Source organism: Hordeum vulgare, chromosome 4H, assembly GCF_904849725.1.
Source record: "Hordeum vulgare subsp. vulgare chromosome 4H, MorexV3_pseudomolecules_assembly, whole genome shotgun sequence".
Taxonomy (NCBI): Eukaryota; Viridiplantae; Streptophyta; class Magnoliopsida; order Poales; family Poaceae; genus Hordeum; species Hordeum vulgare.
The window spans coordinates 33,584,816-33,599,636 of record NC_058521.1 but is presented as its reverse complement, the minus strand read 5'-3'; the positions used below and the strand labels follow the sequence as shown (position 1 = coordinate 33,599,636).

Genomic DNA, 14,821 nt, shown 5'->3' with positions numbered 1-14,821 from the left:
GGAGGAAAGTGGTGAGGTAGGAGAAGGTGTGGAGCGGGCGCTCGAGTGTGCAGCGTGGGAGCGGGTGCACGAAATAAGGGGGGCGCGATGCCGTTTCGTCCCGCGCGCTGAACCACTTATGTCGCGCACGCGGTTTTTGCGCCTCCGTTGGAACGCTCGAAATGGTTGCGCGCGCAAAAAACGCTACTTTTACAGCGCGGCACTTATATAGCGTGGCTGTTGAAGATGCTCTAAAGGTTGTAATTTACCTTTATTCATTCTGCCCTCTGATGGTAATCCTAAATATTGTGCCTCAAATACCTCCCGAGTAATATCCAATATAGTTTTAATTTATATGATACCATACCATACCATGACGAACAGAAGGAAGAGGATGACCCGGAGATCCATGCTCCGAGCTTAAACATGACGGAGGCGGAGAGAAAGTTCGTTGTCGCCCAAATCGAGGAGCTGGCGGAACATCATGCCATTCTGGATTCCATCCGGGATAAGGCCAAGGTGGAGGCCAACCGCCAGCTCATCCGACAGAGGCATGTGGAGGCCGACACCCTCTACGCCGAGCTTGAGGCGGACATAGCGGCGGAGGAAGCCGAAGCGGAGCAGCCGGAGGCGTCGGAAAAGGCCTCAGCAGAGGCGTCGGAGGGGGCGAAGCTGCACCACTCGCACATCTATCCGTCGACGGACACGAAGATCGCTGATATCTCGGACGAAGAGTAGATAGTTTATACATAGTATGTAGATTTATGTGTTGCATGCATTCCAAATATATTTGAGCAATCAATATGAGATGTCCGAATACAGTAGCCTGTTTTTAAGGCATGTCCGAGCAGTACCTGCGGACGCGTCCGGGCGACCGAGGGACCTGGTTTACAAGTTACGGCTGCAGATGCTCTCATGCTATGGCATTGCCGAGATGATAAAGCTCTCGAGTTCTCGGACGCAAGATCAAGCCATGCAGGATTTCCTTTGTTCCAAAGCATAGCTCTTTACTCTCTCAGCCGCATGGTCTGCAGCTTCAGCCTGCATTCAGTTTTCAGCCTCGTTTGTTGCTCTGTTTTGATCTTGCTTTTCCTCTGCTTCTTTTTTTTCCCTTTTTTCCTATAAAATCTGTAGTCGAACGATCCTCAGACTTCGGTCTGTTTTGGAGAATGTAAGGTAGGGCTGAACTGGCAACGTACGTACATCAATCATGCGGTTAGGGACAGGAGCGTAAATTCAGAGGGGGAAAACGGCCACTAGCCCTAGATACCTCGACCTTTTTTTCTTTCCTCTATAAAAGGCTCCAGATCTGCGGCTCCCTCTTCCGCCGCCAGCTCTGCATCTGCCAGTCAGCTTCCCCCTCCTCCACTTCTCTGCCGTGTTATTCTTCTTCTTTGCTTCTTCCTCCTCCTCATGCGTTGGTCGTTGCCATGCCATCTCAATCTTTTTTCTCGTATATAATTTCTGCTTCCCGTCCTTCTTGGTTTGATGATGCTACCGTTTCTCGATTTCTTCGCCAAGAGTTTCCAAGTGGTAAGAGATTTTCTGCCGATTTTCCAACGGAATTACGTAGTGGTGTCTTTCTTGCTTGAGGTGAACGAGGGAGCCATGCAGCAGTGATAGACAAAAATGACTCGTGATGTCATGAGGTTTGTACCGTAACAAACAAACCATGATTACTTTCAAGCACTGTTGAGCTGCATCTCCGTCGCTTCACATTTGGATGTTTATCTTACTCCCTCCTTCCGTTCCATAATATAAGAACGTTTTCGACATTTTCTTGTCCCAATTTCGGTCGCCTTTTTCGTCCACTGGAGCGAATGGAGAGCAATTTTGGTCTCCCTGTGATTGATTGGTGTCTCGCCCTCACTTTTTTTTCTATCGCAACACTCTCAGCTTCCTAATAATAACCAAGTTATGAAGCCAAACCGTAAGCAAGCGGCCTGATGAACCCAACGAGGAATTTTTACCAAAATGAAACGTTCAGTTGAAGTTCAACACACTAGAAATTCAGAGTAAAGAAACTCCAGGACGCATGAACGCCTTCCGACATTTCGATAGGCGTCAAGATAATCGCACACACGTTTCCCAAACTTGTTACCCATTCATTCATACTCCTTTGCCACAACAGAACCCGGGGTTCGCAACAGACAACAGCTCACATCCATTTCTATACAAAAGTCAGTCACACACACATACAATTTGACAAGGAAACATACATGTAGAACCCATCCTAACAAGGCCTAGAGAAAGGCGATGAATCTGCAAAATTCAATAGAATGAATTGAATATAGATAGGGCCACGGCACTGTGAAAATGATACATTGCGCTGTACTCAATTGTATCTAGAAGCTAGCGAGGGTGTCCCTCATCTCGGCAACCGGCATTATAGGCTCGTTCCCGTAGATCCGCGTCACCATCTGGACAAAGCTCTCGTACTTGTCCAGGAACTCTTTCTGCAAACATCAAGCAGGAATAGTTAAATCAACGTGTAATCTTTTACTGCTCTAGAAAATTATGAACCAACCCGCAACTCCAAACTAGCAAACGCAAATTGATGTGAATAGGCCGCATACCTTGCATTTATCCCATAGTGAGGGGAACAATTCATCAGAAGTCAATGTCTTCTGTAATCTTCTGTACATGGCGCCAATCGACTTGTCAATCTGCACAGTTTTACAATTTCATGAGTTCACTTTACACCAGCATCTTGAACAAAATAAGATGCTATGGATGAAACTCTGATCATTATTCTTGATATTAAAGATGGGATGGCGAATGTGCACTGTGATCCATATGTACCCATGTTGAGACCACATTCAAAAATGGCATGCACTAAGTGCAGAAAAACGAATTAGAACCCTGATACAATACAATCAAAATCCCCAAATCAATGGGAGCACACTGCACGCTCCCGTGAACATATTGAACTGGCAAGGCATCAAAAAAGATATCTCATCAACCATTGAGAACACTCAAATGCCAAAACAACAGATCCAGTTTCATTTGACTAAAAAATCTTGTATTGTATGACCGTACACACAAGAGGGGCAACCCTATCTGCCACTCAGCCATAAAAAGCTCGGTCATCTTTTGAACGAAAATGACAAGACCGCTTCTGCTGCATATGGAATAATACATTGGAGTCAAGAAACAACTTGTGTCTACTTACCCCAGACAAACTTGATTTCAGCACCCTCCTTAGATCAGTTTTTGACAACCCAAGCTGGAAAGGGATCTGAGAACTCATAAAAATTAGTTGTGCAGAAAATGACGGTATATTGGATATCAAATGATCGCCACTTAACAGAATGCAGTACACGCGTGTGAATAACTAGAACATGTAATGGTAACCCTCAAAGAGAACTTTCCACTGACTGATTTGCTTGAAAGAGGAGTGTTATTCTTCCCTTTCCTCATATGAAGCAATCAACTCCAACCCCAATCTTGCCCGACACACCCTTTGGGGGTTTGGCCCCTACTGGGTCCAGAGGCCATCTTTGGTTTAGCTACATTTTAAGGATTGGAGGACTTCTATTGTACCTATTTGGGTTGCTGATGGGATACTTTACTCTGCCCAATCCCCAACACCCACTACAAACCCCTCAGTTGTTATGTTATATGGCCATAGGCAGTGTCCCAATAACAAGATTAAGATGCTAGGCCAATTGTTATGAATAAATGGCTTTATACTTATCCAAACACCACTATAACTGATAACAATCTTTGAAACTGATGAATCAGCCAGGAAACAACTGGATCCTATTGAACCCATAACGATAAATAGGTGCAAGATTTTTTAAATAAATTTGTAAATGCAAAAGATAATGCCAAATGTTTCAAATTTGTAACTAATTTTTGTAGCACATACTAAAAAGGCACGTTTTGCCAGTTTTTACAAAATCAGTTCGATTCAGGATTGCTAGCAAGGGCTGGAAAATAAACCATAGGTACAACATCCCAAAGTCTAAAACAGATATTATGTTATAAAGTTAGCTCACCTCCTCAGCAGCTATTGTGTATGTCAATTCATCGACTTTTCGAGAAAACTGAAACAACCTCTCGAATTGCTGCCATAAACCCAAAGAAAGAAAGATCTTAGATTTGAAAGGAAGAAACATATCCACAGCAAGTAGACTCTAACTACATTTTACATACAAGATAAATGAGTGAGCTGATATGGCGAGTGCAAGCTTGTTCATAGGATTCGCTGGCCTGGTGGTAGAACTTTGCAAGAGTTGGCACAACATTAGCCAAGTCATAAAGACTGCATAAAACACGTGTCTATATTAAAAAATGGCAAAGTAACAATAAACACAAGTCAAATATTTGATGCTAAGAAGAATTTATTAAGATTTAGGAGACAAAGAAAAATAACCTGTTCTGGAAAGCAGCATAATTCTCGATCAGTACAATATCCGCAGTTTTAGGATCACTTTGTGCGATTTTCTCCAAAGTTGTGAACATTGTGCTAACCTATTCCAGAGTACAAGGAGCAGTTCATTCAGAGAGAAGGTTAAAGAAAGATCAACTGCCTAGTTAAAATGTATATTTATCAAGGGAAGTACAACTTATCAGCTACTCCCTCCGTCCGGAATTACTTGTCGCATAAATGTATAAAAATAAATGTACCTAGAACTAAAATACGTCTAGATACATTCATTCCTATAACAAGTATTTTCGGACGGAGGGAGTACAAAAGATGCTAGTATAAACTGGTGATGTACATAAAAGCAAAATATGACTCACATATTAGTTCAACCAGTCACAAACTTACTAGTTACATATGGAATACCAAAAGGAAAACAGGTGCAAGATTGGAAGGCAGTTGTACTCACTAGCTTTGTGTATGCTTTATCAATCAAATCTCTAGATTGCCCTTGAATATATTGCTCCATCCGTGATGCAAGGACAGCAAATCTAAATAAGGTGAAGAGCATAAAAAGATTAGATTGTAATATGTTTATTTTTGCAAACACCCTGGTTGATACAAAACAAACACTACAATCATCATATGACAGAACATCAGCACAAGTGCATATTGAGTATTTCTACTTATCAACAGCTCTAATATAGAAACATAGTCAACGGTGCACCGTGAGTTATTAATAGAAGAACATGCTACTTTAAAACTTATCACGGATCAACACTGTCAAGGCCGAAAAAACAGTGGAAACTTGCTCGTTATCACTGTTCTGGAAACTTTCTAGTAGCGGAAATGCCTTTAGGCCCCCTAACGGGTTTTGGTTGATTAATGATACCATTAAGGGACTGATGTTTTTATCAAGTATTTCAGGTTTCTAGTCCCTATTCTAGTTGGAAATGGTGACCCCTAAAAATGAGAAAAGGAAAACAAGTCTTGGTTGTAATTTTTTACAGGGTTACGTGGATCAACTTTCCACATTGAGTCTCAAGGAAAACAGTACTGTCAAGAAGGGCACTTGCACTTAATCTAGGGATGATCACATTACCAAATCTTCAATCATTCCTTAAACCTTTTCCAAAGAAAAATTCTAAAATTCTACAGTTCTACACATCTCCAGAACTACCTCTGAAGTAATGTAAAATAGCACCATCTGCAAGGGATGAGGATTGTACATGCATTTTTTTTTAAATGGCAATTCATCAAGTACCTCGGGATGTAGGCTAGAATTCCTGTTTGACGCACATTTCTTTCATTACGCTCAATTTGATGGCACGCTTCATCGATGAACTGGAATCAGATTAGAACCAAAAGGTATAAGTGAGAGTTAGGCAGCAAGTGAATCTCTTCTAAATAGCTATAATGAAGCTTTTCAGCCTCAATAGGAACACTAACCCTGCTAAACTGTACTGATATTCTTGACTCCAGGTCATCAAGTAGTTTGCGAACAAAGCCTGCAGCGTCAGCTTTCTGACCAGAAAGGTAACGTTCTGTAATACCATGCATCGAAATGCAACGCAGGGGATCAATCTTGTACGCCCAATCAACAACTGCATAGAAGTCTTCCTGAAAGTGATGGAAATAGAAGTGCATTCTTTGATCAATAAAAGTAGGGTGTAATACTTAATAACCAGTTGGTTATGCCAAAAGGATTATACATTTGACTTGCATAGTAGAACTACTCCCTTTTGGTCTTATAGAACTGATTCTTCTTTTGTTGGTTCTGTGTCAACGTGTACTGAAATATACCTGGATTCCATCGAGCAGTTCTTGAAGAGCATCATTCAATGTACCCAACTCCACAGATGTATTATCTGGAAACAGAATCATTATAGATTGCACACTAGGCCTATCTGGAAACAGAATCATTATAGATTGCACACTAGGCCTACACAAGATAAGAACAGTACCTGGTTTGATATCATTGCCATCCGGATCCATAAGACTCAGGTCGTCATCATCAGGCTCATTTGCTCCAGATCTACGCTTGTTGACGTTAGGAGCACCAGCTGGAACAAGTGCAGGTACTTCGAAACACATAAAATGTGCAAAAAAGGAACTCTGCAAATGTAATATTCATGAGTTTGTATGTAGAGCCAAACAAGTATAGTGAGAGCTGCATTCAAGGAATATAAGTATAACCTCATCCACAAGCAGCGGGATAAATATCGTAAGCATCTTTGAGTATGCATCAGATACTGTTGAAGTATCAGCACTATTGCCATTCTGGCCAGCATTATTAGAACCTTCAAGCCAAACAGCTGGATTTTTTGGTGCTTTCGTACTTGCACGAAGTTCATTTGCAAATTCACGTGCCTGAATAAAATTATATGAAACAACAATTATAAATTATACAACTCATGAAATGCAAGAGCTAAACGCATATTAAAAAGTCAGGCATAACTGAAAGTGAATAAATAAAGCTTAAGTACACCAGTGTCATTACATAATAATAATATCACTCCCAAGTTTGACGTTAACTTATTGTCATTTTGAACATCGAATGTAAGATAGATAACAAAATGAACAGTAAACATGACGTTACTGAACAAATAGGAAGGATGTAAAAGCGCATAGGCAACATATCAAACAATAGAATCTAATTATCTTTGTCCTGACCTCTCGACGAAGTAGCAAGTTAAGAGAATGGCAGTACGCCTTTCTTAAGGGCCCTAAACAGCTCTTGTCCAGACTCTGCACACAAATGAGCAACCACAGATGTAAAAATGGGAATGATGCCAATATGTAATAATCTGACATATTAGGAATACAAATTATGAGTATTATGACCTTTAAATGCTGAAGAAGTCGAGCATAGGTCCTGCATTTATACCTTAGGTCTGCATGATCAGGCCGCTTCAATTGCCCTCGCTACTTTCAGTTCAAAGTGAATTATCTAAGTCAACTCACCCAAAAAGTGGAAAATATAATAAAGTACTGCAAACAATGAGACCATCACTAAACCTGAGAAAAGTAGCTTTTGTCACTTATCATAAAGTCCACCAAGCTAGAGAAGTAGTTCCTCAAGAACTCTGATGCTCGTCGAACAAAAGTTATTTTCAGCTTCTCCAGTTCTGCTCTTTTTTCCCGAACCTGATAGAATGAAGTTTACTTCTTTTCTGGCTCGGAGTTGCAGAATAATGACTGATTTAAAGCAATCACAAGCAGAACTTAAAGTGGATCTGTTTCTGAATTATTATGTCCCAATGACTCATCTATCAACCATATTCTGAAACAAAACATTTAGTAGCAAAACCTTCTACCAATTTTGTTCATTTACCGATATAAGCAATTCACATTGTAGCCACGGTTTATTCGATGTTCAGGTTGCCCCTACTACATTGTTAACATGACAAAAAAAATACATGTATGGATTTGGTATAAAACTATGGATTAATGTTCTAATAACTGAAACAAGAGTTCATAAGATAGCTTACAGCCCGCATATTAACATAGGATGGGTCCAAATTTGGCACTTCGAGGCAGCGAATGGCCCCAGTCAACCATTCACAAGCCTCAACATTTTTCAGCATACGTGACTCTTCAAATGAACCTCCAGTTAATGATGCTGCAAACTGCATTGCATTTCAATAAAGTAACACAGTATTAGGATCACTGATTCACTATGCGAGATGAATATCCTCTCTGTCTGAACCATACCTCCTGCGGAATTCGCAACCGTTCAAGTAATTTCTCCAGCTCTTCAACAAGTCCTTTATTATTTACAGATTGCATCTCCAAGCCATTGTTACGTGATTCGATCTGCAAAATATGAGCATAAGAAGGACTATCGTCAAAGAAAGTTATATTCTCCACATTTTGAGGGAGCATAACATGAAACTGATTACAAGTATCCTGGTGTCATACCCAAAAAAGAATCCTACCCAGACTGAAACTGATTACAAGTGGCCAGTTACGGCCAGTAACAGGATATACCGATTGGTACAATCAAAGCACTTAAAGCAGCTCATATATTTCAACAGGTTACTGCCATTTGTTATTTGTGAGTATAATAAGGTTGATATTATCCTTTAAAAAATCATTGATACTAAATATTTTGGGTAGAATCACATTTTCAGTGTCGTAAGCTCCATGGACTAGAAACAATCTAGTGCTATGGGTGTGTGGCAAGTCCGCAGCGGCAATAAATAGCACGAGCTCATCATGGTTTTATGTAGCAGCCTCATTCGTGTGAATTAAGAAAGGCAAACATGTGAGGCAACTGCCTCATAGTGGGCTTGTGTATTTCTGCCTTATGCGTGTCTTCGGAAAGTGCCATAGGAAAGGGATTAAATTAAGTGCACAAATGACTGGCTGTTTGCGGCATTGGTCTTTGCATCCGTATGAAAATGATTCAAATTATAAAGAGTACCATTCAGTTACGAAGCTTGGGTTTGGTTCCGGTAGGAGTCAAGTTGTGATCGTGGATCGAGTCAATCATATATATGAAGGGCTACCGTGTAAGCCTTTCAATCAAGCAATGAAGAATCAATAGTTCAACTAGACCTCCGAGTCTTGTTACTGTCACAGTCTTCGAACTCTTACCAAGCCAAACCAACACATCTAAATTAAAGGGGGGAACCAGCATGCCAGCTACTAATTAAAATTAGGCAGTTTCAGGGCATATTATATTCTGAGAGTGCTAAGTGTGGTTTGAGATAATTTCATGCCCAAACCATGTTGGTCTCGTACTAGTCCCAACAGGTAACTAAAAAACATACTCCAGCTAGTGCTAGTAGCCACTAAAAAACGTAGTCAAGCAAACCAGTTGTATTTCATGGAGTCAAACTGTTAGGGCTACAATTTTGAACTCAGAAAACTAATATAGCGGTTGTGGAACATGTCGACTAGATGGAATTGGAATATTTTTCTGCTTCCAAAAGAAACTTATCAAATAGATTTTTATGAAGCATACCGACGAAATATCTTCTCTCATATGCCTCAGCTTCAGATTGAAAATTCGCAACCACTCATCCATATCATCTATGGTTGCACTAGCAGCGTCAATACCCTGCAAAACCTACAAATCCAGGCAGTTGCCAGTCAATGGAATAAAATAGTGTGACAAAAGAATCAACTCATGATTTTAGCAATAAAAGTGGCATGCAGTGTGACAAAAGAATCAACTCATGATTTTAGCAATAAAAGTGGCATGCAGCAGCAACGTGGTTTGATACCATAGAAAATCCATTAGCATCGCAAATAGAAATTTGGTACGGCAAAAATGGAAGTCATACCTCCTCTATTAAAGGCTCACTTTCCAGCAACTGATAGACATTGGCTGCTTCCAAAGCAACAAGCTCCTGCTTCAATCTCTCGGAGAAAGCATCAGCTTCACCAATGCCCATAACATACCTGCATTATCTACATTTGTCAAATATCTGCTGCCAATAAGTAAGCCAGCAATGCTAGGTTAAAACAAGCAACTGAAAAAGAATACAACTAACAGAACAGAAATTAATTACTACCGCCGATCCATAATAAGTGTCGCAGTTTTGAACTAACCCCAGTTCAAAACTACACTTATTTTGGATCGTAGGTAGTAGATATGCAGCTTTAAAGAGCATAAATTAAGCCGACGAGAAAATATTATTAAAAGAAGTAATACTAATACAGCAAGAAATAGCTAGTAATATTGGTCATTTCTTACGTGTCAAGAAGTGTCTCCATGTCCTCCTCCTCGTCCTTTGCTTGAGACACGAGATCATTTTCCACAGTAACTTTTGCCGTTACTTTCCTCTCGGTCTGAGTAGCAACAGATGTTTCTTGCCCTTCTTTGTTATTCTCTTGGTTATCCAGTGTCACTGTATTTTCCTAAAAAAAGATAATTACAAAATATCAAGCCAACGTGCAATTGGAGTCACTTAATCTGTATATAAACCTATCGGTCGCTTGTCGAAAAAATTAGTCCACTTGTAGTATTTTAGTTAAGATAAAGGGGGGGGGGGGGGGTAAGGGGAGACAAAGTTTCTATATGCACCTTTGCCCAGAGAGCTAACTCCACAATATCAATTCCAACAACTTTTGGAAGATAACTAAGTATCTCCTTGCAGATGTTCAAGATACAAAAAAGTAGACGATTTCTGCAAAATAAATAAACAAACAATTGTCAAAGGTCTCTCAGGTCACCACATCAATGTGATCTACCTTAACTTTACCATCCAAACAGATTCTTGTTAGTCTGTTACATTTAGTTTTTTGTAATACATATACATAGAACTAATTTGCTACTCTCCACATCTGCTAAAGGGCTGGGTAGCTTCAAAATGTTGTTTCTAGTTAATCTCCCTTTTTTAGTTAAAAGGCAGTGCTCCAGCCATTTTCATAAAACATGAGCCCAAGCCAAAGCAATACAGCACAGCGAAAACAACATGCAAAATATCTTTTGAAGAACGCAAAATGACAATAGAAAGCAAAGCAGACACTACATGTGCACAGTTAACTTTTCTTATACATATTTGTTGGGCAAATACAGCGGAGAGAAGATACAAAAAAAATATTGCAAAAAAAACAATCTAAAGGAGAGTAAACAGCATGTAAGAGAACGTTATTACCGTTTTGCTGAATGTGTAGACTTCAAAAACATGTAAAAAAGGAAGGAAAACAGGCTAACCAAAAGTAGCAGATCTAACACCACAAAGAAGACTTTCTAGGGAACAACCTGTCATCAATGTTTCGCATCGTCCATTGTGGAGGAGCAACACCCTGATTCCTAAGGTTATCAAACCCCTACAGTGCAGTTTGTTAAATGGTTAGAAGTGGATATAACAAATAGCTTCTTTAACTACCAACAGAAGAAGAATGCAAGGGGAACTATACCAGAACAAATGTGCAACCACTAGGGTCACTTGAAATAACCTCAACCTTCGTAAGATGTTTCAACTTGTAAAGTTTGGCTGGCTGAAACAAAAGGATCAGGTTAAGTTTCTAACAGAAGACTGAAAAGCAGAGGAAAAGTACCACAACAAAAGGTAGTGAAAATCATCGGTGCATATAAAATGCAGATAGTGGGGATGTTATGCAGATATGATGATTCATGAGGTAGACAATGATCGAAATATAGAAGAGCGTATGCAGCATTAGCCAATAAAACTACACAAATCCAACAGTTTCCCTATCTGGTTGACAACACCATATCTACGTAGGTGAAAGCTTTAACATAATTAATGCCACTAGACAAGCCAATGTTGTAACTCCTGTTACAAACTGGAGAAGTATTAGCTGGGAAGATTTTACAGTATATACGAAACAAACCTCAAGTACTGCCCCTGATGAATATTTCAATACTCGGAGAAAAGCTTTATCTGCCTCGCCTTTTGACGAATGTTTAGCTGCATGAAGTTAATACTGTTCAGCACATGCTGTAACATCTTGTATGATAGAACAGTTATTGCCTAATAGTTTCCTAGCACAGAACAATTGAAGCATAATTCTGTTACTTAACATGGTATCAAAGCTAAGGTCTTGAGTTATACTGAGGCCTCTACGTGGACATAAAGGGGGGCTACCGGCAATTTTTAATAAATTGCGAAAACCAGGACTTGAACTCAAGACCTTAGCTCTGATACCATGTTAAGCTTCATGCACTAGCCAACGCAACCAAAAGTCCGAAGTGATGGAAAGGGCAGTGCATTCCACATATACTATAACAAATTCATTGTCATCCAAGCTACAGCAGGTAATAAAAATATCAACCAATCTTCACCACTAAAGAAGCTAACGGTATATCTTTGTATACATATCGTTTGGGTGTACAACAGTGATTGAAGTACAACTATAAATGACTAGTTAACCAGGGAGGACGGGATAAACTCTCAAGAGAAAATTCCTTCCAGTTAGATTATGTTCTTCAATCATTCCAATTTAATCAATGTTGCAGCGAACCTCTCCTTGCACCAACAATCAAGTAGCAACAAAGGGTGTAATGCACGAAACAGAAACTGGACCAATCCAAAGAAAATTTGAGCAATCACAGTGTGCTTCAAAAAAGAAAAGACATAACCACTGGGATCAGTTATATATAAGAAATTCCTGACTAGGCTATGGATTTACATACTGGAATTCGCAATCCCAAAATAAAATTTTGTCAACCCAGCAAGCATAAATGTAAACTCTACTGGCAATCCTACAAGCAGCCCAGCAATCTCTGCTAAAAGATCAACACATAAACTATGTGAGAAAACATATCTCGGCTCCTTGAGTTACATGCACAAATTTTCGCCCAATGTTAGCATTCATCCATAGGAAAACTACGGGTTGTTGAAAGAGACTGCCTGGGTAACACGAACTGGAGAACTCCTGGGTCGATTAAGTACATCGACAGGGAGAAAATAAGTACCTCCTAAGTCCTAAGCCATTTGTCCTTTGACAAGTTATGGCTGTCTCTCTCCAACAGCGCAACACATGAGGTGTACAAGGCCTAGTTGATGACAAATCAACAAATTTACTGATGCCATCCAATCCCATTCGTGCATCCTAAGACCAACGATGGCATGTACTACTCCAATGCCAGGGTCTTACACAAATTTCTTGCTTTGCTTTTTGCTTTGTGGCGTTATGAACTGATACACTTCATCTACGCATTGTGAGTTTGATCCCAATATAAAACTTCTCTATTGGATTGCTTCCGCGGATTGAATTAGAAGTGTTCTTGTAAATTTTCCTTCCTTTCCTTTCTGCTAGGTCAGCTTGACCTCTCCCATTCACTTAGTTTTTTGTTCATGACCAATTGACCATTTTGCTCCTTCTTACTGCACATTGAAAATGATCGAGATTTTTTGCAAGTTGAGTGCAAAAACTTGCTTATTTCTCTTGCAGGAGCACAGTGAGATGGGATGAGATGGCCTTGGATGAATTTGTGTACTAATTAGCTCTTGAGGCTTGTGCACCTGATAGGCTGCACCCTACAATGTTGGCCCTCATGAGTTGAGGATGCTCATTGTCATCTCTGATCAACCGCATTGCAAGGATATATCCAATTAGCTCTAGGCTCTAGCACCTCGGTTGGCCGACTCCAGCTATAAATCACTGTTCCATTGCTAAGTTTCACGGACGACCATGGACTAGGTCTCTAGATGCCAGTATTCGCACTTCATTGATCTCAGCTCTGCGCCTCTGCATGATGGGAGCCCTAGCTGACAAGTTATCCGTGTTCATATGATCCGACTAGTGAATGTAGGCTACTTTCAGCATCGGCTGCATCCTGGTTTATTTTTTTCAAATTGTGCACCCTTGCAGCATGCAGCATGTAGTGATATTCTGTTTTTTTAGGCTTACAGTGTCGCATGCAAGAAAGTTGGCTAATTTTGGACATTCAGAGCTAACGGCCTGAAATAAGTGAAAAATGGATCTGCCGATTCAGCTAAAAACCAGCGACCGTGTAGTGGCCTAGTCAACCAAACCAGCACCGCTACGATCATTAGTTGGATCCAAGCTACCCAGATCGCAGCTCTCACATGACGAACCATAACAAGGTCATAAGTGGAGAAGAACAAGATTCAGCCGCGGACGACTTCCTGGCCGAAGCAGCAGCAAGGCTAAACCAGGAGTCAACGAAACCGCCACCGAGCTAGCCGCCCGGAGGCTGCCCCGACCAGGCCAAACCCTCGCCGGAGCAGAGCATCACAGAAGAAGCAAGATCGAAGCAGCGACAGTAAGCCGCACGGCGGCCGCTGCCACGCGGGAGGGGAGGGGAGGGGGCGGGGGGAAGGGAGGGAGGCACTGACTGGTGAGCGCGAGGACGCGGGGCTTGGCGAGGCGGCCGAGCTTCTCGAAGATGCCGCGGCCCTTGGCGACGCGGATGGAGAAGGACACCTCCTCGCCGCGCGCGCCGGAGGCGGCCACGGCGGCCGCGCAGGCCCGGCGCAGCTCCGCGTCGTCCGCGCTGGACTTGGCCATCCCCTCGCCGGCGCCTGGCTCCCGGCGATCTGGGAGGAGGAGGAGGGGGGGCTTGACGCGGTGGTGGGGGAGGGGAGAGGTTGGTGATGGGCGCCGTGCTGCTGCGCTGCGCTGGCTGTCGCCTCGGATTATTTACTAGTCAGACAATCATTTTTCTGGGTTTTACGGTTTGCACACATTTCGCTTTGGACATGACAGGAGAGGAGAGGAACGGGCGAGGCGGGTCGGAATCGGGTTTGGGTGGGTTGGTTGGTTGATTGACTTGGTGGGACTTGCGGTGGAACCAGGGGTGGCACGGCAAAATCGACAAAATTGACCACGAAACAAATTCACAAACTGGACTACGTTCAAAATAAATTCACTCAATTGACTCTTTTGTGTGACGCCTGACAGTCGGGCGTCACGCTACACTATGTAACGCCTAGCATATGGACGTTACACTTCTGGCCAACGTGGCACCCGGGACCACACTCCTCGTTGTGTGGCGCCTAAGAGTAAGGAGCCACACTACATTGTGTGGCG

The 14,821-nt window shown here is 41.6% G+C and overlaps 1 protein-coding gene across 1 annotated transcript; it reads right to left on the bottom strand.

Annotated features, from left to right (window-relative positions):
- Positions 1-2,063: 2,063 nt before the first annotated feature.
- On the bottom strand, positions 2,064-14,432 carry LOC123447742 (exocyst complex component SEC3A-like). Its single transcript, XM_045124390.1, has 25 exons — positions 14,128-14,432; positions 11,657-11,733; positions 11,222-11,302; positions 11,064-11,131; positions 10,383-10,485; positions 10,053-10,216; positions 9,640-9,757; positions 9,318-9,422; positions 8,063-8,164; positions 7,840-7,977; positions 7,367-7,495; positions 7,193-7,273; positions 7,022-7,096; positions 6,545-6,718; positions 6,313-6,463; positions 6,152-6,216; positions 5,798-5,968; positions 5,613-5,692; positions 4,818-4,899; positions 4,358-4,455; positions 4,138-4,246; positions 3,981-4,049; positions 3,152-3,217; positions 2,556-2,645; positions 2,064-2,435 (listed from the first exon to the last, which is right to left on the bottom strand). Exons 1-25 carry the CDS (start codon positions 14,297-14,299, stop codon positions 2,325-2,327), a joined length of 2,679 nt encoding a protein of 892 aa, XP_044980325.1. The 5' UTR covers positions 14,300-14,432; the 3' UTR covers positions 2,064-2,324.
- Between the last annotated feature and the right edge of the window lie 389 nt (positions 14,433-14,821).

Coding starts and splice junctions, on each gene's coding strand:
- LOC123447742 (XM_045124390.1), bottom strand. CDS start 14,299: ATGGCCAAGTCCAGCGCGGACGACGCGGAGCTGCGCCGGGCCTGCGCG. Junction 7,097..7,192: donor GACTTCTTCAGCATTTAAAG/GTCATAATACTC, acceptor ATTTGTGTGCAG/AGTCTGGACAAGAGCTGTTT. Junction 6,719..7,021: donor ACTTGCTACTTCGTCGAGAG/GTCAGGACAAAG, acceptor AATTTTATTCAG/GCACGTGAATTTGCAAATGA.